Below are 27,848 nucleotides of genomic sequence, written 5' to 3'. Positions count from 1 at the left end.
AACGACAGCAACTTGTCTGTTCCCCTTCCCCCAATTCCCCAGCGCTGTTCCCATCCCCCAATTCCCCAATAAAAATCTTTAAAAAAAATAAAAAATTGTAATACTCAATATATACCAATAACAAAAGATGAATACAAGTCATGTGTATACATTTTTTGGGCACCCCTGGTAGATGATGTATTATAGAAATGTACACTTGAAACCTATATAATTTTACTAACCAATAAATTTAATTTAAAAAAAAACTAAAAATAAGCTTTGTAATTTAGGGAACTAATTCTGATAGCTATGGTATTTGCTCATTACTTTGTTCATATCTTTATATTACTTATGTTGTAATTTATCTGTTGTTTTCTTTTTGAGGTACAGTGCTTTACAAAGTGTGGTCCATTGTTACAAATACAGATTTTTGAATTTCCGTACTAGATCTACTGAATCAGAATCTGTGCAGATGGGCCAGAGAATCTGTGTTTTCACAACTTTTCTATATAACAAGTGATTCCTATATTTCTTTAAATTTGAGAACCATTGGTTTAGCAAAAAAATAATAGGCTTTAGAAACAGATAGACATAAGTATGAAACCTGATTCAGTCCCTGAGAAACTGTACACTGCAGGCAAATTAGGTAGCCATTTCGAGTCTCAGTTTCCCCATATGTCAAGTGGAAATAATAATACCCCACTGCAGTATCGTGGAAATGAAAAGAAACAGCATATGTAAAATGACTAACCCATAATAAACCCTATATATTGCCTTCCTTCCCATCTTTATACATCTATTTCTTACAACTAGTAAAAAAAGGAAACTATGTCTTACATCTTATTGTTTCCAGTTCCTAACACAAAGCTAAACATATAGTAGATATGCATAAATGCTTTATAAATGTATAAGGGAATGTGTGCGTTTTATGGGGAGGGATCAGAAGTTGGGAGACCTATTAATAAGCTAATGCTTCTTAGTCTAGGCAGGATATGACAAAGGTCTGAACCTGAGACGTTGTGCTTGAAAAATGTGCAGGTTTCATTCTAGGTTACCAGGCAGATAGGTAGATTGGTTTAGCCATAACATACACTCTCACAAGCTAGCCTGCTTCCTCTAAAGCAGACACTGAGACAGCAATTCATCATTTGAAATCCTGCCACTAAAGAAATTAGCAAACCAGTCTTAAATCCAGCTTTTCAGCTCACTCCCACATACCACTTCTATCCAGATGAAAAAGAATCTTTTCTAAACATCTCCACCGGAAATTCCAGAGACTTACATTCTAGCAAAGCAAGATAGTCTGAGGACTTGGAAGTTACTTGCTACTTGTGAATTCATCTCTCTGTTTTCATAGTCCTACAATGGACTATCTTGAAATTCTCTGTTTAACAAACTCATAGACAGAGACAACACTATAGTGGCTACCAGAGGGGAAGGGGGTCAAATTTATGGTGATGGAGGGAGACTAGACTTTGGTTGGTGAGCACACAGTGCAAGATACAGATGATATATTATAGAATTGTACACTTGAAACTCATATAATGTTATTAACCAATATTCCTCCAATAAATTTAATTTAAAATGAAATAAAATGGAGATAATGAAAAAGAGATATTTCTCTGTTTAAAACATTTGATAACTGGAGTTTAATATATAACCATTTAGCCTAACAATTAGGCTCAGTCTTCAGTATAATAGGGTATTAGACCTATTCTTTCATGTATGTAACCTGAAAGAATGTTAAGTGTCAGGTTTGCCATAATCTTTATTTCACTGCTTTTGAATACTAGCAGTTCATTAATGATTTTACAGGGAAATCAGTTTAACAAATATAAACTTATAATGCAAATGCCTGTGGAGCCAAATGCTCTTTCATTGTCCCATTTTTAAGGATCTGTGAAGTACCAAGCAGTGCTTGGGACTAGGGATACAGAGGAGAAGTCTCTTCAGTTTGCCTAGGGTCTGAAGAGGCAAATAAACATGTAAACAGATGACAACTCTACAGATAATACAAGGCTAGAGGTATATATCCATTCCTTACCATATTGCTCTTCTCTGTGGAGAGTCCATTGGTAATGAAATAAACTAAACCTATATTTGTTTCTCTAATTCAGTTCATTCAGCAAATGGAAACCATTTATTCCTTGCGGCAAATGGAAACAGTTAATTTCTAGGAATATCATTCTGTGACTATCTCCTACACTGATTTCAAGGACTGTATTTGCAATGTTTGGAAGGAAGGGGAGAAACACAGTGAGCATGTAGGTTGAAGAGAAGTGAAATGGCAGGCAGCTCTAGATGAGACACCAGGCGGCCTGCATTCTAACAAGCTGTATGACCCTGAGAGAATCACTTCAACTTTCTGAGTCTCAGCTCCCTCATCTCTAAATGGAGATAAAAGTCCCTTTCTGGTCAACCTAATTATTGTATCATATGTGAAAGTGCTTTGTATACTTTGAAATATACATGACTTTAAAGGATTAAAAGTGTTAGATAAAAATATAGGTAGAGGGATATTCATTAATACTTAATATGTTTTCCTTTGCAAAGACTTTAATTAATGGTAGCTTTGATTAACAAGGAAATGAGAGGTTTTTTACAGAATGGAAACCACAGTGATAAATTAGGCCTAGGGCCCAGGAATTCATTTCTACCACAAAGTGCACAAGGCCTTCTACGTCATTCCTGATTCTGTTAACAAAATTATCATTTCTCCCAGTCTGGAGCCTTAGTCCATTTTGGAGCCCTGTCCCACCATGTGTTCCTCTATTTAATCCTCACATCCTGCCTGGGGCACCGAAAAGTAGAACAAACTTAGGGGCTTGCCCTGGGCCCTCGTGCTAAAGAGCCTCCCTCCTGTTAGCCCCCACAACCTGCAACTTAGAATGTGCTTACCTAAATGCAAACTAAGCACTTATGTAGTAAGCAGAGTAAGTTCACCAGACAGACAGACAGAAAAAATAGAGATTACCTTTTAGAAATTTGATATTTTAGAAAAATCAGAGTAGTCATGAAAGAAATGAGAAATTTGTCAGACTTCTGACACTTACTTTACAGTGTAGTATTGCTTTTCTTCTAAGTTACATATGGTGCGTAATCTGTGCTAAGGACTCCTAATGTTCCTCATTTTGGCCCTGGACACCTATCAGAGCCCTGGTTTATAGCCAGGGAACAATGAGATGTTTCAGAGACCTGAGGCTCCTGTTCATATAATTGTTTGTGAACCTTCCTTGCTCTGCTCTACCATTGCCAATTTACCTGTAGGAAAAGGCTGCTATTAGTAAGTAGGCATTTGGCCCAGGTCCTTCCCAGGCAGTCCTCAGAAGAAGCTCAGAGAAATTCAACTGTTTGGCCTGAAATGACACATCTAGTTATTAGAAAGAAAAGGATTGATATTATTAGGATGATGGCAGTGATGATTAGAGTAACATTCATCAAATGCCCACTGCAGTCCCAAGTGCTATGCTAGGTGATATGTATTCATCATTTCATTTTATCCTTCCAGATATCCAGCAAGGTGGTATTTTTCCCATTTTAGAGATAAAGTTAATCAGTGGTGAAAGAGGTCAAGGAATTTGCCCAAGAACACAGAAATTAAGGGCAAACCTAGAATTCAAACCAGGTCTGCCTGTGTTTGAAACCCATGGCCCTTTTCCTGTAGTGCTCTGCCAGCGGAGTGGAACGAGGACTAGAATTCCAGTTGTCTGGCTGGACAGTGAATGTCCTGGCTTCAGTGCACTGTGGAGCCAGTGCTGCCGGGCAGCACTTCTTTTCAAAGCCAACCTAACACACCATTTCAGTCAGTGCCCTCATCATATATACTTTAAGTACAAAAAAATAAGAATATTCACCTCCCTTCTTCCACTGTAGAGAGCTTTGTTGTTATTTAGTTCTTGGCTTCTTAGCTATCAAAACAGCAGCTCATGTGATTTCCCTTTGTAATTTGAATACTTAAGGGTTTTTTCAGGCAAAATTCACATAACCTAAAATTAACCATTTTAAGTGTACAATTCGATGGCATTTAATACAGGTGCAGTGTTGTGCAGCTGTGACCTCTATCTTATTCCAAAACATTTCCATCACCCCCATACCCATTAAGCAGTCACTCCCCCAACCCTCTCTGGCCCCTGCCACCTCCTGGCAACTGCAACTGTACTTTCTGTCTCTATGGATTTACCTATTCTAGATATTTCATACAAATGGAATCATACAATATGTGTGTCTGGCTTATTTCACATAGTTTCCTCCACATTGTAGCATATATCAGTACTTCATCATTCTTTTATGGCAAATAATATTCCATCGTATGGATATACCACATTTTGTTTGTCATTTCATCTGTTGATGGACATTTGGATTTTTTCCACCTTTTGGCTATTGTGAATATTTGTATACAAGTACCTGTTTGAGTCCCTGTTTTCAATTCTTATGGGTATATACCTAGAAGTGGACTGCTGGGTCATGTGGTAATTCTGTGTAAATTTTTGATGAACCACCAAACTGTTTTCACAGCATCTGCATCATTTACATTCCAACCAGCAATATACAAGAGTTCTAATTTTTCCACCTCTGTCCATTCTCATCCTCTCTCTCTCTCTCCCTCTCTCTCCTCTCTCTCTCCCTCTCTCTCTCTCCCTCTCTCTCTCTCTCTCTCTCTAATACCATCCTAGCAGATGTGAGGTGTCTCTCGTGGTTTTCATTTGCATTTCCCTGATGACTAATGATGCCCAGAATCTTTTGACGTGCTTCTTGGCCATTTGTGTATCTTCTTTGGAGAAATGTCTAAATTCAGATACTTTAAAAATATTACTATATCAGGGGTGGCTGAGTGGCTCAGTTGGTTAAGAGCTCGCTCAAGAGTTTGAGCTCTGAGCAACAGCGGTTCGAATCCAGCCCGAGCTGAGCAGCCGCTGAGCTGCCAACAGGTAGCAGGATGGCTCAGCTTAAAAAAAAAAAAAAAAGAAAAAAAAATATATTACTATATCAAGATTATCAGAATATCCTATGGCCTGAGAAATTTTCATAAACAAAATCTTAAAATCTGAATTCCAGTTCTATCCCAATTAGATCATCAGGTGGAGATTAAAAGGGAAAACAAAAGCCATTCACCTCCCAAACACTGAAGAAGAAATTGAGGCAGATTCTTACATCTTTCGGTGCCTAATGAATTAGTCCTCTTAAGAATAATTTGATTACTAAAATTTGCTTCCTTTGTTCTCACACCAACCAGGCACATACTTAGAAAATATAATGATCAATTTAGCTTTGGAGGCACGTTTTGAAAACTTGTCTTTAGTTATCGAATATTTAAATTATTTTACTTTTTTCTTTTTGACATCACTGGATCGTCAAAATTGCCAAGGGCTGGTTTGTCTGTTTTAGTGACTCAGGAAGGGTCAGCTAATTGTCCTCCCGGTTCAGTTCAGTCCACATTTGTTGACTACCTACTGCGTATCAGGAACTATGCCCAGTCATCCGCATGAAAATTCCCTGAAAAGAAACTTGTCACCCAGGCAGATTATGTTATAGATGGTCGTCCTGGAATAATCTAGCACTCTATACAAGAGAATAATTTTCCTCAATAGAGCTATTTTCTTACTCCCTCCTGCCTATTATCATTTCTCTCAAGAGTTCTAGCCATCTTATAAATCTCAGAACTCAAGATGGGGGTAATGGCAGTAATGGTAGCAAGAAGAATGTAAATTAAAACAAGAGTATTTAGCTTGCAAAGGCTGTTGACACTTTTGAGATCCATAACAGTTTCTAGAGCAGGTACCTTAGCTCCCTTACCCTTTTTTTCTTTTATATCCATAGTCACCTCTTTTCTTTTCTCCTTCTCTCAATATATGTAAGGGTTAAATAAGATAACAACGTGTAAACTAGTTACAAGAATGCCAGTCATATAACAAGCATTCACTAAATGTTCACTTCTGTTATCTACTGAGTGCCAACTTGGTAGTGTTAACTTATGCTGGAAATTCAGAGATTGATAAAACAGTACCCCTACCTTCTAACTGCTCAGTCTAGTGAGAGACAAATGTGTAAATGTATAATTATAATAACACAATGTGAAGAGAACACAGAAATCAAGCCACTCAACTCAGGGTGGGGGTGGAGGAGGCACCTGTGAAAGCCTAGACAGTTAAGTTGGGCCTGAAGGATGAGTGTGATTTTTGCCTGAAGGAGAAGTGATGAAGAGTATTCCAGGCCAAGGATAAAGGATGTACAAAGACGGGAGGCATGCGAAGCCTGGTCTGTTTAGGGAATTGTGAGAGAGCTTGTATGGCTACAGCATAGGGTATGTGGAAAGGGGAAAGTGGGCTGATACAGGGTGTGAGGGCAGCTGTTACAAGAAATTGAGACTTTATCCTAAAGGTATGGGGAAAGCATTGAAAGTTTGAAAAGAGGAGTGTTGTGATGTGATTTTTATTTTAGATAAGACTTTTACCGACACTATCTTTCAACAATAGAAATCTGATAACAGCAGTATATAACTACAAAATGTTCAAAAATGTATATGCTTTGTCCCTTTCTTTTAGATGAAATTTAAAACACTTTAAAGTAGGGATCAGTTTAACATATTTCTTTTTCCCACAGTTACCTGGCCCAGTGTATTACTCATAGTAGATGTTCAGCAGAATCACTGCTGGATACTAGGCCCAAATACCAAGTGATTCAGAACAAAAAATTCTATACCTAAACCTCCAAGTTCAAATGTGTCTAGAGTTAGAAATTACTTCTCTACTTTTCCTAGATACCTAGAAACCTGTCCAAGTATGAATTCTCTTGCATTCTTATGTTTAATCAAATTAGTTTTATCTACGATACGAAATCCCTTTTGAGACTTTCTGTTATTAGTCCATGTAAAATCTGAAATATGCTTCTGTGAGACTTTGACTTTAAATCCTTCACACTAATGTCAGAGCTCGGTTATGGCTTCTGATTCTTTTGTAATACATTAGTCACTCTTTCCGTCTGACTTTTCCTTTTCCTGAAGCTCTCCCTAGATGTTCATGAACTCTAAATTTCATTAGGGTTTTATTCCCTACTTCCTAAAAGTTAAAAAGGCTAAAACTAACATTTAGAATGATTTAAAAGGGTTGGTAAACTTTTCCTTGAAGGGTCAGGTTTAGGGAATATTTTTAGCTTTGGGGCCATATATTCTGTCACAGCTACTCAGCTGTGCCATTGTAACACAAAGCTGCCATAGACAATATGTGAACAAATATGCATGGCTATGTTCCAGGAAAACTTTATTCACAGAAACAAGCCACAGGCCAGCTTTGGCCCAAAGGCGTAGTTTGCTGACCTATGATTGAAAGTTAGTCCCCTCTCCTGTCTTATCTTTCTACATTCAGGAAGGAATCATGGCTGGAGAAGTGGCCACAGACTGTAGTCTTCAGGTTTTATCAAAGACCATTGCATCATCTTTGTTGCATGTGCCGCACACACAAACCAAAAAGTCTCCAGAGCACTTAGCTGGACTTTCCAAGAAACAGTGCTGCCATTGGAGAAGAAACATTTTTGTCTGTCTTCTGTCTTTCTCAGAATATATGCTCTCAGTGGACATGGCCCTGTGTGAGCAATCAACATGTCCATCTGGGAATCATTTTGAGCACAAAAATCATCTTGAGCACAAAGCACAGGCGTTGTCTCTTAAACTTCTGCCTGGTTGCTAAAGGATTAGGTCCTAGACCTAGTATTTAACCATTCTTCTGCACCAATGTGGATGAACTTTCCCTATTTATGGCTTTCCTGAAAGGAACAATAATATTCCAGCCACATGTCACGTAAGCAATTTTTATATGTTACTTTTAAGCAAAGAAATTCTTGTTTTCTGTAAGATCCCCTGCTTAGAAAGCTGATATGGTCTTAAGCAGTTCTTTTTCAAAGTTAAATGTGCATAGGAATCACCTAGAGATCTTATTAAAATTCATATTTTGATTCAGTGAGTCTGGGGTGGGGCCCACGATTCTGCATGTATTCCCAGCCTCCATTTGATTTCAGTGCTTGTCCTTGGACCACACTTTAATTAGCAAGGTTATAAGGACTATATATTTCTGTTACTGCATCCCAGTCATCCAAGGTCTTATTGGATCAGCAAAATCAAGAATGAGAGCTGGTATTCAGGTGAGCATTCAAAGCTCTACTCCTTGACTGTGGTAACTTCAACCAGTTTATTTGTTTATTCAGTTTAGTAGGTTCTATAGAACTAGAGGTTACAATTTGAAATGGTCTTTGGCCGCTTATTCTTATCTTTCATCCATACTGGAAAATGGACTTTATTTTTAATGGGTTGTAGTGAAATCTGATTCAATAGCTACTCTCTCAGTGATATAGAACTACACTGAGCCACCAAGTGGGCCACAGTGGGGGGATGTGGGGGGAATAGGCTTTGGGGGAGAGAAAGACTAGGTTTGCATTCTAATTCCAGCACTGTTAGCAAGTCATTATAATACTCCTAATAGGAAATATACTTACATACAAATTACTAGTCTGAAGAATACTTAGAGGCTTCAGAACTTCAGATATATCACTGTTGAGCACTGATAATTTCACTACTTCATATATATTGAATGCTTGCCTAGATTCTACAGGTCCTTCCCCAGTGGGAGCTGACAGCTCAGGTAGGGAGCAGTGAGACAGATACGCTACTGAGTGCAGCACGAAGCAGTAGCAGAGCAGTGACAAGTGTGCCAGAGAGGAAAGGCTCCAGTGGTGGCTATTACTTAGTTCCGAGCAACCCGGGTTCTCATTTTAGTGTGACAAGGAGTGTTTTCATACCAAGGAGCCCAACCCATAGCCCAGGAAGCACCCAAGACCTATTCCTGAACCTGGTTATCTCTCTGGCTGTCCCACCTCCACATGGCCAACCTGTGTTGCTAGTCACTTTTTCTGATGTGTCCTCTCAGATTTAGCAAGGGGAACCTCCACACAACACAGGAGAAGTTCCAATAGGCACATCTGCAGGCTATGAGAACAAATTTATACATGAAATGTTAACCACAACACCTGGAATTTTCTTTAAAAGCTAATATAGCGTAATATGGAGAAAATACCTAAGCAGTGTTCTCTAACTCCCAAAATTGGAGATGACTGTGAACAGGACACTTGGAGAGACAAGTATAAAAGCTATAAGACAGAAAAGAGAAATGACAGCCATTCACAAGCAACTGTCAACACACAAGAAGCTATAAACATGAGTTTAGGAAAATTCACCCAGCCTTTCTTGTCTGCAGTGGTCAGGGAGGGCTGTGGGCAAGGGGGAGAGCATTGGGTGATGAGGAAGGGGATGGGGGAGGAAACTGTCAGGACACCTGGATTCAAGCGTCAGTTCTGCCGCTGACTTATGAGTGATCTTGTTTGTGTAAATCATTTACCCTCTTATATCATTTTCTTTATCTATGTAGTGGCTCTTGTGAACATATTCATCTCTTATATTTCTAAGAATATATGTAAAGCTGGTGGGATTTTGAGTGACAGAGCTGATGGAAAAGGAAGTCTTCCAGATGGAGAGAGTGACATTATTTAAGGAGCAAAAGGGAAAATAATACAAAATTTAAACACTGGACTCTTCACAATAAATCAGTAGACTCCATAAAATAATTGAAGGTGGTCTAAGCATTATTATCCATGTCTTCCCGTATTCAACTGTGACCTGCCTCTTTATACCCAGTGCTAGCATGATGCCTAATATGAAATTGGTGCTTAATGAATATTTATGAGAGGGAGGGGAAGGAAGAGAAATGGAAGGCTGGGAGGGAAGGAAGCAAGTTAGCTGGTTCAGGAAGTCTTCTCACAACAGGTGCCACATTTTGTGGCCTTTCATATCTGCAACAGTCTGTTTTAGAACAGAGCTGTTTACTTAGAATGCTTTTATTATAAACTATTTGTGCTCAAAGGGCTTCCAGCTGTGGTAGCTTTTAGAAGGTTCCTTTGTTGTGTGTACATAGTGTCATAACAGGTCATTTCTGGCCAGCAAGTCAATTTCATTGACTCAGATGGGGCCACTTTGTGGATGTGTGTGTCTGTTTCCTCCTTAATTTTTACTGCAGACAATAGATATTTTATGCCTGGAAAGACAATTCATTTATTCAACAGATGCTTATTAAACACCTCCCAAAAGCTAGGCATTGTGTGAAAACTTGGAATACAGAGGTATATAAATAATACAGACAAGTTCCCTGCCTTTATGATACTTACAGTGTCATGGGGGAAATCTCACATTAAATAAATAATTATATGGTAATTAATACTTGTGATAAATGTTTTGAAGGGAAAATTCAGAATGTTACGAAAGAAACCTAAACTAATTTGAAGGGGTGGGGTCAAGAAAGTAAAGTAAAATTAAAATTTTAATCATCTTGAATATTTCCCCATTTTAAATATAAATAGATAAAATTACTTTCCATAGATTGTTGATTATATTAGGGAGATCTAAATTTGTAAAGGTAGACTTGTCCACAGAGGCATAGAATCCTTAGAAATTCAGTCCTTCAATAAATTACTAAAAAGGGATACATTATTTACCCAAGAACACACAGCTTGCTTCTGGCAGAACTAGAACTTGAACACAGGTCTGCTAATTACTTCTCCTTATTGACTTCAAAAATAAAGACATTTGGTGAATATAGATCAGCCATGGCCAAGTCAACTATTAAGTGGCTACTCTGTCCAAACTTAGATATTGAGTGGGGGGAAGGAGTTTATAGAGTAACGAATTAAGCAAATACAAATATAAACAGAAATACACAAAATATGTCCTGTCAAACTGATTGTATTTTGTTATATTAAAACTGTAGCATATAGACTAAAGTGGGAAATACCCAGTTGGAGTTAGTAAAAATATATTTAAAGGAATATACTCCTATTTCTTTAAAACATAAACACTAACAACAAAGTACAAGTTTCCAAGTAGAAGTTTTGAAGATCCATTTTTATTCATATGTAGTATTCTCTGACATGTAAATTATTCTGGCTGCTTTGCAGCCTGAGTGGTTGGTCAGTGAGGTTAGGCATTGTTTCTGCTAGTTTGTGCCAACATATACATTTCCTAGCATACTCTTTCATCATAGATAACGTATCAGTTAGTTTCAGTGCAGCAACATCTAAATCTTCCTAATTTTTTATTTGAAAGATTGGGAATCAGTGAAATGTTACTACTCATACCAGTGATTATGGAATTAGTTGAATAATTGAAACTAAACAGAGTATGAGGCTTCAGGGAGAAGGACAGTCTTGAATAGTTATTAAAGAGAGCACGTAGGCCCGGCCGAGTGGCGCATTGGTTAGGAGTTGGCTTGGGACACCAGCTCTGAGAAGCAGGGTCCCGGTTCGGATCCCACATGGGCCAGTGACGCTGCGCCCTCTACAGCTAAGATGGTGAACAATAGCTTGTCCTGGAGCTGGGCTGCCGTGAGTTGCTGGCCATGGTGTAGGCTACAGTGGGGCTGGTCAGCAGCTGGCATGAGTTTTCGTGAGCTGCTGTGAGCCACCATGAGCGGGCCGTCCAATGGCCAGCGAGCAACTCCCTCACCCGGGAAGAGCACAATGAGCACAATACCAACATGGGCCAGTGAAGTGACATCCTCCACAACTAGACTGAAGAACCAAAGGACAGCAACTTGTCTGTTCCCCTTCCCCCGATTCCCCAACACTATTCCCCTCCCCCAATTTCCCAATTAAAAAAAAAAAACTTAAAAAAAAAAAAGCACCTAAAACAATGCTTAGCATACATGCAGCCTTGAGTAAGCATATATTGAATAGGGGAGACCAAAAGTTGCAAAGTATTAAGTTAAACCATATGATATTTCCATTTTTATAGATCAGAAACAGTCAAATATTGATGACTTTATATGATTCAGCTTATTACACAAAATGACCAAAAAAGGGAATCTATAGTCTAATGTCAAGAGGTGTGGATATTTATTAAATTTAAGTACATGTATATTGACTATACTCCGAATTTAACAAATGAGAAATTCTGGTAGTTGAATTAATTTTTATTTCATATGAAATAACAATTTAAATGTAGACAAATGGCATAATCACTTCAGAAGCTAAAAATACTCTAAAAGATCTTCAACTTAGAGAACTACTAAGTTATTCACACTTCATGAGTAAGAATGTTGTGAGGAAATACTAATTTGATGACCAAGCTTTAGTGATGTGGTGTGGGGTGGTGTGGGCTGAAGTTAACCATGGTATTTTGCTTTCAGACTCTTCTTGTGCTGGGCAGGGGGTTACTTCCTAGTCCTTTACTCTCTCACAGTCCTTGGTCCCAATGCTGACAATCTCCTAGTTTATTTTAGAAAAATCAGGAGAAAAGCGAAGGAAACTAATCATTGTGAAATGAACTGTCAGGTGCTTTGCTAGACAGTTTATATATTATTGCATTTAATTCTCACAACCCTATGAAACAAATATTATGTCTATTTTACAGTTGAGGAAACTGAGACCTAGAAAGGTTAAATAATTTGCCCAAGGTCAAACAGTTTGTAAGGGGTAGAGCTAGGCTTCAAACATTTCATTTTCACAATATCCCGTGCTACCCATCTTATTGTTTGTTTGCTTATTTATATCCTCGACACTTTAAAAGTACCTTGCTTAATTATAATAAATTCACACATGAGTAAAACAAGGGAATTGTCATTGTTTGGTTTTTTTTCTTTTAAAAAGTAATATGGTAAAACACATTTGAATCATTTTTTTTCTTTTAAGGATGAACGTGAAGCCAGAGAAAATGTGAAGAGAGAACAAGATGAGGCCTATCGCCTTTCACTTGAGGCTGACCGAGCAAAGGTAGATCCAGTCAAGGGGCTTCTGGGATGAACTCAACCTAACTGACTCTGGGTGGTGAGCACACAGAGTGATACATAGATGATGTAGTGCAGAATTGTACACCTGAAACCTTTGTAACTTTGCTAATAATTGTCACCCCAGTAAACTTTTATTTAAAAAAAGAACTCAATCTAAATAGTCTTTCACTATTTAAGTGCCAGCCCTGTTATCACTTTGATCCCCAAGAATGTCTCCAAGTAGGTTTGCAATGGAGAAAGCTAGATTCAATTAACAGAAAGAATATAATTCTACCCCTGGCTCTTAGAAATATGGTTCATTTTGACAAGATAAAGTTTATTGAGAATCATGAAAGTGAAAACAAAAATGGGCCTAGTATCTTTTGTTTTTTAAATGAATCTGTGGTAAAACCTAGCAATTTTTTTCTTTTTTTATTATATTTATTGGGGTAACATTGGTTAGTAAAATTATATAGGTTTATAAGTGTACAATTCTATAAAACATCATTTATACTGGGGTGCCAAAAAAATTTTTGGCACCCTCTATATATTGCATTGTGTGTTCATCACCCAGAGTCAGTTCTCCTTTCATCACCATATATTTGATCCCTTTTACCTTCATCTACCACCCCCGTCCCCACTTTAGCCTCTGGTAACCACTAAACTGTTGTCTGTGTCTATGAAGTTTTGTTTGTTTGTTTTGTTCATTTGTTGCTTTCAGTTTTATATCCCACATATGAGTGAAGCCATATGGTTCTCGATTTTATATACACACACACACACACACACACACACACACAGCAGATTACTCGGCCGTAAGAAAAGATGAAATATTGCCATTTGCGACAACATAGATGGATCTTGAGATTATCATGCTAAGTGAAGTAAGTCAGACAGAACATGTAGCAATTTTTTAAAAAGTTGTTCAGGCGATTCTAATACACAGCCAGGGTGAGAAGCCCTGATTCATGTAATGCTTCTTGAGCCACCTGCTTTTGTACTTGGCATTGAAGGAGGGGAAAATGAATAAGCCACAGTTTCTGCCTCAAAAGAAGGTTCACAGTGTGGTGTAGAGTAGATTGAGTCAAGAACACAGATAGTTGTAACACTTAGGCAAGGTCCCTAAATGTCATAAATGAAGCACTAAGCTCTATGAGTTTAGTGAACAGAGTTTCAGTGGGAAGTTTTTCTAGCTTTTCTTGGAGAGCCGAGAAGTGGGAAAGCACTGGGGAGGGTTGCATAGAAGAGGATGTATACGTGAGCTGGATAAAGAGGCAGGAGAGAGGAAGTAATATGCTAGCAGCAAAGGGTCAGAAATCATGGGTGCTTGGCAGAGACTGAAGTGAACAGAGCATGATATTTGTGTACAGGAGACGTAGCAGAGAAGACCAGAACAGGGTTCTGAAGGATCTTGAATCCCACACTACCCAGAGCTACCCAGGTGTTTGCATAAGGACCCAACATGATCAGAGAGCTAAGCTTTGTTGTTGCTTTCATTTCCATTCTTGTTTCAAAGAGAAACACTTCCATTATCACAGTGTGCCTCTGGACCATGCTGGAAATGAGCTCTTTTTTTCCCTTTTCTTTATTTTTTTAAGTAAGCCAATGTTTACTGAGTGCCTACGCCCTTTCTCTTTTATCCACAGAGGGAAGCTCATGAGAGAGAGATGGCAGAACAGTTTCGTTTGGAGCAGATTCGCAAAGAACAAGAAGAAGAACGTGAGGTAAGGTATAATTTTTAGAAAAGTTATGCAAAACTTAGGTTTGTTTCCATTGCATTTGATACTGAAGCCGTTAATAGGTCTTACAACTTCTTTCCACTTTTCTCAGACTCATTTTAGTATGGAAGACATACCTTTCCTTAAAAGAATCATTCCTGATCTGTTGTATGGAACTCTTAGAAAACTTGACCTTGTACTAGATTTGTAGTTTTCTATTCTTTTCAGTTTCTTCCCCCTCTTCATGCCTAATAAATACTCCCATCTTTCCTGGATATTGTCTCACCCCAAGAATACAAGACTGTATTTTCAGCCTTTTTCCCAGTCTTCACTTTACCCACCAAAAGACACTGTGAGTTACTTTTACAGTATCTTGCACTGGGCCTCTAAATATGGGAAATCCATTTAGCTTGGATGATTTTCACCCTTGAGTTCATGTCCTGTCCATAACAACATAGAGAACTTTTCATTCATTCATTTTGCAAATGTTTTTTTGAATATGTAGTATGTGCCCAAAATCTGTTAAGGGGTAGGGATATCAACATGGGTCCTTCCCTCCAGCAGTTGTGAAAATCATATGGAATTACAATACCATATGTAAAGTTATTATAGAGATTTGCCTAAAGTGCAGTGAAAACAAAGAGAAGGGTGTCAAATGACTTCCAAGAGTGGCTTCCCAAAAAAGGACCTCTAAAACTTTTTTCTAGACATGGGATTAATAGCAAGATTCACTTATAAAAAGAGAAAGCCATCTAACAAGTGATGGAAAAACCTGGAAAGCCTTAACTTGGGCTGAGGAAACTCCATTAGTCATCATTCTCAGTCAGAGGATGTCACCTCGTACTTATTCAACAAATGTTTTTTGAAGAAGAACTGTGCTGAGCACTCAAAGAGAAACAAAGGATAATAAAACATTTTCTGCCTGCAAGAAGAGATTACAGTCTTATAGGGAAGAGGCAACGTGTCTACAAGTGATAGCAAATCAAGAAAAAATGTGCAAAATAACATGAGAAGTAAAAGCAAAATACTTAGAGATTTCAGGGGCAAAGTAAAAATCGGTTACAGCTTTGAGAATCAGACAACACAATAGAAGAAGTGATATTTGAGCCAGGTGTTGAAAGCTGTATAATATTTTACTGTGTGGAAATCAAAGTTTATTCATGTTCAAACACTTAATAAGTTCCTATCACAAGATAGGTACAAGATACCATGCCTGACAAACTCTAGTTCTGTATACGCTGAAGACTCAATTATAAAGGCTAGAAAATATTTCGTTGAGCATCTTCTGTGTTTCATGTGCTCTACTAGCTGCTTTACATATGCTTACTCATTGACCATTAAAACAAGCTGCAAGGTTAGAGATTTCCTTTACAAGTGAAAAAACTGAAGCTCATTGAGAAGTCGCATACAGAAATGAGAACAGCTAAGAATCTCACCTTGGTCTTGATGACTACAAAGCTCATGCTTTTTCACTTACTCGATTCCAGTACAAGGCCATATATCATTGTATGTGTCTACAGGAATCATGTATGTAGAGTTTCACAAAAGCTTGGATAAGAGAGATTTGTCACTTCGCTTTTAGGCTATTTCCAGAAATGTAGTTTAAAATTTTAGGACTCTCACTCTTTCATGCTCTTTCACACATGCTGTCTCTCTCTCTTAATAGTATATCTTCAACCATATACTTGCTAAATGTCAGGTGTGTACAGTTAACTGCATGTTTTGGATCCAGAGCTTGGTAACATATGTATTTTGATGACTTACCTTATTTACCCTGGGCTAAAATTATCTCTCTTTCCAAATACAGATAAAGCATGTTCTCTTATAGAAGGCTCTATAAACATCCTTTAGCATACCTCAGTATATGTTCCAGCTATAAACATGTGAGAGGATGGGGACGGGGAGGGAGAACAAGTCGTATTTTGCAATTAGTCATTATTTGCTCGTGACCATTGATTTGCTCCCAAAAAAACCAAGTTCAGATAGTGCTACATACTCTACAATTAAAGTCATAATTAAAGGCTCTTATAAACCCCACCATTAAGAAACTATTTCTCTTAATTTAATTCAGCCTTATCCAAGCTTATTTGACCCTTTTTTTCACGGAGCACCCGTTACCATATTTAGCACACTAGTGTACAGCAAACGACTCTGGGAAAAGCTGGTATTGTGCAACCTCTGAAGAAACCGAGACCCAGCGAGATTACACAGTTTGCCTGTGGTTGCCAAACTGGTTGGCACATAATCTGGACTAGAAGCCAGGTCACCTGCCTTTTCATAGTAACACTGCCTCCCCTTATACCTTGAAGTCCTAACCCGTATAATTGCATTGGGTAATAAAAGTGGTTTTATTATTTTATCTCTAGTATTTCAAAATCCTGTAGAAAAATGAAGTATTGGATAGTTCAGATCACCTTGGTGACAGGGAAATTCATTAGTGGTTGGCCTCATTTTGCTGTGTGGTAACTGTTGGAGTGAAATCAGTAAAATGTAGGAAGGCATTTTGATCTGGTCCTTGGCCATGATAAAGAGAAAGGCTTTAAGACTGTTCTGAGGGAAAAACAAAGAAATTACAACAAAAACCTCCCCAACTTTACTAATTTATATATTAACTTATCTTTTCCAAAATGAGTTTCAAGTAACTTACATAAATACTTGCAATTCAGATGGATTAAAAAGGAAGAAAACATAGTAATCAGTACAAGGGCAAATCCAGGAAAATAAAGGCAAAGGTGAGAGTCACATGTGGACAACAGGTAATCCAGCACAGGCACCAAATGCACGTGATAGAGGTCTGTCCATTTGCTCAGTGTGAGCACAAACTTTTTTCTGTGCTTCTCTTGGGTTAAAACAAAGGAAAATATGATTGTTTACAAGTTTCACTCTATGTGTAACAGCAGATAAAGGCCAGTCTCTCAAAAGGTGTTCACGTTTTTCAAGCACTGAGACCTTAGAGCAGTGTTTCCTGTGAGTCCCCTTCAAGAGGAAGCTGCAGTGTGGTGGATACTGTCTCCAGTTGTAGCCAGTAGCTGTAATAGCAATAGCAGGTTGTGTATAAAAGCTTCTTACAACTTTATGTAATTCAAAGTTGTAAGCCCAAGGCACAATTTAGTGAAAGCCTCTCTGCAAAGGCCCAAATAACATACTTTTCTGGTAGTCCAGTTTAAAGGATAGATTTTATAATAACCAGAGAAATATATGAACTACACACCCTTTAAGAAGTCCTTCCCGAACATTGTTTTTTGCCACTGAGTTTCTGATAAGTGGAGATGGTTTCAGCCAAGATTTTTGACTCTCGGGTCTTACACCAGGTTTCCTTGTTTTGTTACAAACCTAAAATAATGCAGATAAAAAACTGTGTTTATTGAGCAGACCAAATTGAAGCTTCACAATGGTGTTTACTAAGCTGCTATTTGAGTGTAGGTGTCCTTTATGTCATTATTTTTCACAACAGTGTTTACTTCAATGAGGCCTTTGCTTTTAGCCAGTATATTTGAAGCTGAGCTACTGATATAATTTTGGGTTTTTTCGCCAGTAAAACTTGGGTATTTAGATCCCATGATTGCCAACTTACCTAATATCTCTTCATTGTTTCTCACATTGGACCACTGGTGTAGGATATTTGAGGTCTGTTTTCATTTTGGGGAAAAGCCCTGGAGACTGGGTGCATTGAGGAGCAGACATTGTCTGCACAATGAATGGGGTAATGAGCTACTGTTGTTTATTCTTCTGTAGCATAATTGGTTGAGTTTAGACAATAATGTAGCATCTGTTGTTATGCTGTACAGGGAAATGTCAAAACAGACACCAAGCAGACAGGTGGATTAAGGGGAGAACAGAAGGAGAAACCAGAAAATATCACATTAAGTTCTGATTTAAAGTATGGGCAAAGGAATAATGATAATGATAACACCAAAAATGGCTGTCTCCTGTTGAGCACATTGTTTCAGCGTGAGGTTCGATGTTAGGTACTTCTTAATTGAGTGCCGGCCATGTGTTAACACTTGCTAAGTGTTTTATAAACATTACTGCATTTTATACAAGAATCTTTGTGAGAAAGATGTTATTGTCCCTATTTCTTATGTGAAGTAACCGAAGTTCATAAAGATTGTCATATGCTTAATGGCCAGGATTTGAATGTCTGTCGCACCCAAAGCCTATTTCCTAACTATGTATTTAATTACATTCCTAAATTACATTTAATTTAAAGATTAAAGTTTTTTAAACTGCAGTGTTAAAAGTCAGGATAGTGATTAGCTTTGAGGAAGGTAATTCTCAGGAAGGGGCCAAAGGACTTCTGAGATGCTTGACAGGTCGTTACTTATATAGGTAGGTTCACCTTCTGAAAATTTATCAGGTTGTACACTTAAGATTTGTGCACTTTTTCAAATGTAATATTTCAATAAAAATTTTAAAACAATGACAAAATATAAGACTTTTAACAAAATATAAAGCTTTATATAATATAACATTGATTCAAATATTGTAAAAATGTTTAAATATATATTTATATAAAAATATGCATGAAAAGTTAATGGAGAGTGTATATTTGGGGTGATGAAAAAGTTTTAGAAATAGATAGTGGTGATGGTAACACAATATTGTGAATGTACTTAATGCCACTGAATTATACACTGAAAAATGGTTAAAAAATTAGGAAGTAAACACTCAAATGATAGAAGTGGTCACCTCATGGTGGTGAATCTAGAAGTTAATTTTAGTTTTTCTTATCATTTAATCTGTTTTTTTTGCAATGAATTTTATTACTTTTATAATCAGGAATAATGTTCTTTAATCTCAAAGATAGGGTTTTAAAGAACCACCAGTGTTATAAATAGTTAAGTGATCCCATTTAATAGTTTAGAAAGTGTACATAACTGTAATACACAGAGGTAGTTTACCCCTACAAGCAACTCTTGATTAGCCCTTAAGGGACACATGTGTAGAAAATTAATCTGAACAGTTGATGCTGGAGGGAGTTAGACCTCAGAGAAAGGAAACTGAGAATGATCAATTCTCGGTTACTAGTAGAGACCTTGAGATTCAGATCTTTTAGCACCTATGTGTGTTTATCACCATAAGCACTTTCACATGCATCATTTTAGTTAACATGTGAGTTTATTTCACCTCTTATCACATGTTGAGCTTCTCTTTTGTGCTATGTGCTACAATTGAAGTAAGAAGTAAGACATGTTCCCACACCCCAACAGAGCTTACATGCTAGTGGGAAAGCCAGACATTAAACAAATAACTATGGTGCAGTATAGGGAATGCTACAACAGATATAGTACAACTGGGATTTCATTTTGATATACACAGGATCACCTGTTCATTGGGTTATTAATATTTGGCAATGTTACTAAAGTAGTTTAATATTTGAAAATATTCAGCTGAAACTCATTGCTGACCCAGAACACCAATATTAAATAAACTTCTGCTCATGCTATCCCCCCAAAAAAGGCAAAAGTAAACAGCTTAGCTGCCTATTCTTCTAACTTTTGAACTATATTTCTTATGTCTCCATTTCTGGATATTAATTTTCCCACATAAAAAAATGAGTGTAGGACTATTTAACCAGTGCAACCCAACCCAAACAACCGTTAACTGAAGCCTATTATACGTATGTCAGATACCACACTGGGAACTTTGCATACATCATATATATAATTTCCATCTTTATAATCCCCTATAAAGTAGGTGGTGTTATCCAGTGCCTCCAGAAGGAAGATGTCCTCAGAGTCCTAGGAAGGACTAGCTTTCTCTATACACAGCAGACATTTTTAATGCTTTTTTGAAAATACTTCGGTATTAGAACCAATCAAATTTTCCTGAGTGGCACAGAAATGAATTTCTTATTCATGTGGTATCTCAGTAAACTTTATTTTTCTGTTGGTTATTTTAAACACATTTTTTACATAAGTGAAAAGTCAAAAATATAAAAAGGCATATTCAGAAAATACTCACTGTCACTTCCACACTATTTCCCCCACCCTCTAGAGGTGACCATTTTTATGTGTGTCTTTTTATTTGTAGAAGTTTATTAATTTTTTCCCAAGGAACCAGCTTATATTGGTTAACTAGTTTTCTTTTTCTTTTTTCTTCTAATGTATTCCTTTATGCTTTTAGCTTCATTCATTATTTTATTTTCAACTTTCTTTTCCCATTTATTTTATCAGGGGTTTTTCCCTACTGTTTTTAGCTTCTTTTTTTTTTTTTTTAAAGTAGATGATTTTTTTAATAAAGATTTTATTTTTAAGGGCCGGCTGAGTGGCTCAGTTGGTTAAGAGCTCACTCAAGAGTGCGATCTCTGAGCAACAGCAGTTTGAATCCTGGCCCAAGCTGAGCTGCCAACAGGTGGTGGGATGGCTCAGCTAAAAAAAAAAAAAAAGAAGATTTTATTTTTACTGGGGAATTGGGGAAGGGGAACAGTGTTGGGAAATTGGAGAAAGGGAACAGCCAACTTGTTGTCCTTCAATCTTAGTTGTGGAGGGCACAGCTAGTTCAGCTCCAAGTCGAGTTGCCATCCGGCCGCCTGCTGGCAGCTCACGGCTGCTCAGCTCAAGGTGCCGTGTTCAATCTTAGTTGTGGGTGGGTGTAGCCCACCATCTCATGTGGGAGTCAAACCGGTAACCTTGTTGTTAGGAGCACGTGCTCACACCAGCTAAACCATCCTGCCACCTGTTGGCAGCTCAGCTGCAGCTTAGCTTGGGCACAGCATCACTGGCCCATGTGGGAATTGAACCAGTGACCCTTTTTCTCAGCTCATGATCTTAACCAGCTGAGCCACTCAGCTGGCCCTTTAGCTTAATTCTTAATTTGTTTGTTTTTATTCTTTCCTTTTGAATGATATAAGAATTTTGAGGCTGTGAATTTTCCTTTAAGTACTGCTTTATATGATTCCCATAGATTCCAACATGAAGAATTTCAACAATCATTATTTTTTTAAATATTCTGTAGTTTTGATTTATATTTCCCCTTTGACCTAAGAGCTGTTTAATAGGGTTTTTTTATGTTTTTCCCCCAGTTGGAAATGTGACACCAACTTTGAAAGTTGCCATTGAGGACTTAGCGAACATAAATACCAATTTCTCTCACTCATGTTACTTGATTGTAATAGTTGTAGATTAATTGGGGGAAATTTTGTTTTTCTATTCGGAACATTGAAATGTCAAAGTGACCAGGAACAGAATATAAATGTGAAGCTAAGTGTGCTAATACGAGGCTTATTCACCTACGGAATCTCCCAGAGTGCTAGAGACAAAAAAAGTGTGGTGAATTCCTGCCACAGATTCCCACATTAGAGGCCTTCTAACCTCCTTTCAATGGAGTATCATGAATGTGAAACAAAATAATACTGTAGGTTGAGAACTAAGAAACCTGGGTTCGAACACAACTCTGACCATGAGCTCCCCCAACAGTTTACTCCACCTATTTGAGTCTGCACTGTTACCTGTAACATGACGGGTTTGGGCCATCTCTAGGTCCAGAAATCTGGACTTGGCCAAATCCTACAGCAGGTCAGTGGCGAACACCATGGTCTCCTGCCTCCAATAAACTGGATATTTTCCTTTCTTTCCATTCTATTTTATTTCATTGTTTTTATTGTGGCAAAATATATATAACAAAAATTTGCCTTTTTAACCATTTTTAAGTGTACAATTCAGTGGCACTAACTGCATTCACTATGTTGTGAACCATCACCATATCTATTTCCAAAATTTTTCATCACCCCATACAGAATCTTTATTCTATAAACTCTGAAGTCATTTCTACTTAGGAAATGTGTGTTTTTCAAATGTAAATTGTGTGTGTGTGTGTGTGTATGTGTGTATGTGTGTGTATTGTAAATGCTTATAATAGCCTTAATTCATATCTAGAAAGAAAGCAGCTGGGTATTTGATACCTGTTTCCTCAATTACAAATACCCAAGCCCTTCCGTAAAAAAAAAAAAACAATTAAATTACCTTTCTTTACTATGGCGTTACCTATCAGTTTAATAATATGTGTCATCAAGGTGGGATTTATTTTAATTAATTGCCTGTTGGGCTAGTATTAAGAAAATGAAAAACACATGATTCTACTGTTCAAGCATTAGGCTTGGTTAATAAAAGGGCAATAATTTTTTGATGAGTTTCTAGAAAGCAGCAGCTTCTTTTTAGCCTCTCTCCCCCACTCCTCATGTCTCATCCATCACATAGTTTAACACCTGGTTCTTGCCCTCCTTAGGCCATTCGCCTCTCCTTAGAGCAGGCCCTGCCTCCAGAGCCAAAGGAAGAAGATGCTGAGCCCGTGAGCAAACTGCGGATCCGGACCCCCAGTGGCGAGTTCCTTGAGCGGCGTTTCTTGGCCAGCAATAAGCTCCAGATTGTCTTTGACTTTGTAGCTTCCAAAGGATTTCCATGGGACGAGTTCAAGTTACTGAGTACCTTTCCTAGGAGAGACGTAAGTTCCCATGCCTATCTTGGAAAGCATGTCCAGGTGGGAGATAACCCATCATTAGGGCCGGACAGAGTAGCCCAAGGAAAGACCCATGGTACATCCTGCTACAGGACCACTCACCCGGGAGTTCTTCATTGTTCTGCACACCATTCTCTCAGCCTTTGGAGAAGGTATGGCTGCCCAGGCCAGCAGACATGTACCAGTAGCCTATGTAAGAAATTAGGTACTAGGTCTTTCTTCCTTCCTACCTATTTCCCCTATTCCAGCTTTCATGCAGGTTTTCCCGAGATTTCATCTCTGTAAACCTCAGAGTAGATCTGAAAATTGTGTGCTTAATAGCTTAACAGCTAGATGAGGGTCAATGGTGATAGGTTTACTAAGAACGGGTCATGCTAAACCAAAAGTATTTGTGATTCAATAGTTCTTATTAGCCTGGGAAGTCAGGGAGGGTGACCTGTATTCACTGTGTATCTGTATTTCCGCAAGATATTTAATAGACGCTCATGGTATTCTGGATCCAAGCAGCGAGATAAATCTACAGTTATTTAGATTCATCGCTGATTACATTGCGTGTCCAGAATGTGCTAAGAGACTGCCCTCTCCCTAGAGGGAACCAACAGGTTCCGTATTTAGTTCTTGATTACTCACCATGCTTATTAGCAGCTTAAATAAAGACTTTATCAGATTTTATGGATTATGAAAAATAAGATTCAAGAAAACCTTAAAATACTAAAACAATAGACAAAAATGAGCCTAGACAGAAATATAAAGAGATAGAGAGATTTCCCACATTAGGTTTAGAAACTCAGTTGCTTTAGCTGAGGTTATGGTTGAATTAAGCTGAATATACATTTAATGTGTTATGGCTGCCAACAAAAAGCTAGCTGCATTTTTAGAGGTAAAATTCCATGATCCCAACAAGAAAAACTTGATGGTCCTATTCAGTTCTGTACTAAGAGAAAACTACCCCTGAAAGTTCCATGCTGAAACTCCATCCTGAAGCCTGAAGAAACGGGAACATGTCTAGAGCTGCGCTGGGAAGAAGGTTAGGGAATTAGAAACCATATCATTTGAGGAACATTTCTTCTAGAGAAGGAAAGGCCACAGGAGATGTGATTGTTGTCTTCAGCTACTTGAAGGCCTGCCATGAAAAAGGGGAATCTGACTTGGAAATAAGTCCAGAGAACTGGGACCCATGAGTTTAAAGTTATAGGAGGCAAATTTGGCCCAGTGTAAGAAAGCATTTTCTTAGAAAGGAGTATCTTGTGTTGTAAGGTAGTGATTTTCTTATCATTGGCGGTAACCCAATATTACTGAATGATCCCTTTTCAGCAATAATGCATATACCGGGGGTGCCAAACAAATGTATATACATTTTAAGAGATGTTATCTATGCTCAAGCAGTAGTTTGCCTTAATCAGAAATGTCTGAACGCTGATGGTAACCACTTTGAGCATCTCTGGTAATTGCAGAAGTCAAGCGTGACTTGTATTCATCTTTTGTTATTGGTATATATTGAGTATTACAATTAATAGTTTTTTTCCTTTCTTAAAATGTGTATACATTTTTTTGGCACCCTCTGTGTATATGGAGAAGGATTTATTCCTGGTGTTCCTACTTTATATGGGATGGGGTTTGGACGAGCTTACCTTTAAGATACATAGTAAATCTTAATATTCTGTGATTCCATTATGATCTAGTAATATGAGGTCTAGTAACTTGAACTTTATCTAACACACAAAGAGCAAGAATTTGGTTAAGGTTCATCTTAGTCCCTCAGATTTGCAGGATAGAGACAAAAGCCACCACTCAGCCACAAATCCCCGAGGTGGGCTAGGGAGCCTACCACTTACGTCTAAATCAGGGAGGCTAGAATGGATCCCCGATGCTGGCCATTGACCCCTCGCTCAATAGCCCTGGAGCTCTTCCTCTTTATTCATGTACTATAAGATGCACAAACACGCACAAGGGGGCACATGCATGCATGTGCTCTGTGGACCACACAGCCAGGTAAGAAGCTACCTTAAGTTCTGACACTGAAGTTGAACTCTAAATGTGTGAACGCTTGGAAAGGAGCCACTATCAGGGGGTTCAAGATCAGCCTGGCTCTCACACTTAACGTTCTATGATGAACATCTCACCTTGGAGAACTTAAAAAACTTAGGAGTTAAATTAGTCCTTCCCAACCCTTGTTTTGTTTTTTAATAGAGGTATAACTGACATATAACTTTATATTAGTTTCAGGTGTACAACATAATGATTTGATATTTGTGTACACTGTGAAATGATCACCACAATAAGTCTAGTCAACATCTGTCACCATACATAGGTACTAAATTTTTTTTTCTTGTGATGAGAACTTTTAAGATCTCAGCCCTTGGTTTTTTTCACTCCCTTTCTGGGTTTTATCTGTAAAATGGAAATACTGGAAGAGATGGAATCTAAGGAGTTTCCTGGCTTTCAAAATTAAACTTTCTTTTCTTTCAAATTAATTTTTAAACCTGACTACTAGAGGTGGGGTGGGAGGAGCAATCTCTTAAAGGATCTGAGTTTTATGATCAGTATTAATGACGTTTTCCCACAGGGTAAAAATGTGGACTGTGGAAAGTTAATGTTGTAAATAAGCAGAGGAACTGTGAAGTGAAATGCAGAGGGTTCTTGAACTCTGCTGATCAAGAATTTAGCCTTTTCAGTGCAGGCTGTGTTAAGTGTCAGTATGGATTAGCCCTAAATGGAGGGTCAGTCACTTAGAGAAAATTGACTCTTAATTTAGATCTCAATCATGCACCCTTTGTTACACTGCTGAAGAACACTATTCAGTCTGGTTAACGGTCTCTTCTCCCAGTTTCCCTTTCACACCTGATCCCATTTCTATCCCCATCCCCCTCCCAAGGCCAATTTAGATTAAGCTTGGCCTAGAGAAAAACTCTAACCAAAGGTTTGTTCTTATAGGAGAAATCAAGAGCTTCCCAATACCTATCACAGGTCCATTTTATGGTCTTTGGTCAACCTGAAATTATCTGCCACTGAGTGATTTTTCTAAAATCTCACTTTGATCATCCCATTTCTTGTTTAAAAACTCTTCAACAGCTCCCGACTGCCCTAGGATAAGTACAGACCCCTAGAATGTTTTCAAAAATTCTTCACAATCTGGTCCATGCCTACCTTTCCCACCTTAAATCCTGCCTCTCATGACTTATTTCCATCACCAGGAGATAGGAGAATGCTCACTATTTACTGAAGACACAAGAGACTTCCATGCCTCTGTGCTTTTTCATACTCTGTTCTCTCTTCCCTGCATATCCACACTCCCCACTTTTCTTGGCCTGTTTGAACTCATCTTTTAATGCCCAGATCAAATGTCATCCTCTCTGGGAAGTCCTCCCCTTCCCCCAAGCTCCTCACTTATGTACCAACTGCAGTTCGTACATTCCTCTCTCATAGCACTTGCCCTGTTGTGCTATAATTACAGAGACTGTCCATATCATTTTCATGTCTATCTCCTCAAAAGTTCCCAGCGTGGTGGTGTCTCACCTATTAAGCATTCAGTTACTGTTGTCAAATGTTAATGACCTCAGGTCTGATCCTAAATCTCTGATTCCCGAGTGAACTAGAGAGGCTGTTCCAAATAAGAACAGATGCCCTAGGCCCACCCAGATTCCAGACCCAGACCTAAGCCCAGAAAGCCCACCCAGGACTCATTAGACCTCCTAGAGCCGGGGTGGGGTGAGAGTTAATGGCCCTTCATCCTTCTCTGAATGCTCTTTCAAGTCGAATAACTAGTGTTTTTGCAAGGCTATTCTGTAACAGCCATCTGTGTCTGCAAGGATTAGGATCTAATTTGTAAAAGTCATCTTAAATTACAACTAAACTAAAGACTGTTAAAAAGCACATCTTAAGACCTCACCTCTTTAATAACAAATAACATAAGACTCAACTCTAGGAGTCGTATTGTGTCTTCCGTCTTTTCTCCACAAAGCAGAGACTGGTTTCTCACCAAAGGACTTGTTAAATGTTCTTCTGCCCCCCTCCCCCCAACCCAAACAATAGTTCGTGGTAAGATTTCCCAGCTGTCCAACTGTTTACTAACTGTCTGGTGGGTGCACCGCTGAACCAAGCGCTGTGGGACGAGCAAAATAGCAGCAGACGCAGGCCTTCCCTAGAAAAGCTGATTGTCAGGATGCTGGGAACGCTGAATTATTTGTTTGTTTTTGTTATTTTTCTCTTTTTTTTTTTGCTAATAACAGTTACCAAGAGAAGAAATAGTTCTCGCTTGCAGAGCTTTGGTCTCAGCTCCTCCTCTCGGGTGTGTCAGAGCCATGTGAACACTGAGGCCCGTTTGCCTTACCTGGGCATTGCAAGGTAGCTGCTAGTGAGGTACTTGAGTCCCAAAAGCTAAGGACTGACACTGACCCCCACTGCTACTCACCCTGCCTCGGAGTCAGAGTAAGGGGCCCCCGCCAGCCCCCCAGTTCCTCTCTGGACCTACAGTGGTCCATTGCCACTCAGTGTGAGGTTGTCAGTATCCCCCAGCCTTCCTCTTCCCTTTTCTCTCCTCCTCCTCTTCCCATCCTTCCCCTTCTTTCCGATCCTATTTTACCTTTTTTATCCTTTTCCCCTTCTTTCTACTCGTCCTTCCTCATTCTTTTATCCCACAGTTTTCCTTCCTGCCTCCTCCATTTTCCTTCTTTTGCCTACTGGTATCTACATCACTCAGAGAAGCTCCACCTACAACAGGAAAGTGAGGTCTTTCTATTTATAAAATAATTGGAGAACACTGGGAAAGGAGGATAGAAATGGCCGGTTGGCTTCAAGACTGGCGGCATGTGTGCCTGGTCACTTATGTAATCACACAGCCCCTGTTCTTGCCCCGAGAACATTTCTTCTCCGGATCTGTAGATGTGAACCCCCC

The 27,848-nt window shown here is 38.5% G+C and overlaps 1 protein-coding gene across 1 annotated transcript in view; it reads left to right on the top strand.

Annotated features, from left to right (window-relative positions):
• The window catches only part of FAF1 (Fas associated factor 1), a 409,817-nt gene that overhangs the window by 343,911 nt on the left and 38,058 nt on the right, over positions 1-27,848 (top strand). Inside the window, exons 16-18 of the mRNA XM_019656527.1 lie at positions 12,703-12,783; positions 14,426-14,503; positions 22,724-22,939. Coding sequence (XP_019512072.1) covers positions 12,703-12,783; positions 14,426-14,503; positions 22,724-22,939 — 375 coding nt within the window. The remainder of the gene's footprint in view (positions 1-12,702; positions 12,784-14,425; positions 14,504-22,723; positions 22,940-27,848) is intronic.

Source organism: Hipposideros armiger, unplaced genomic scaffold (assembly GCF_001890085.2).
Source record: "Hipposideros armiger isolate ML-2016 unplaced genomic scaffold, ASM189008v1 scaffold_261, whole genome shotgun sequence".
Taxonomy (NCBI): Eukaryota; Metazoa; Chordata; class Mammalia; order Chiroptera; family Hipposideridae; genus Hipposideros; species Hipposideros armiger.
The sequence above is the reverse complement of the archived record's forward strand: the minus strand, read 5'-3'. Positions and strand labels throughout refer to the sequence as shown.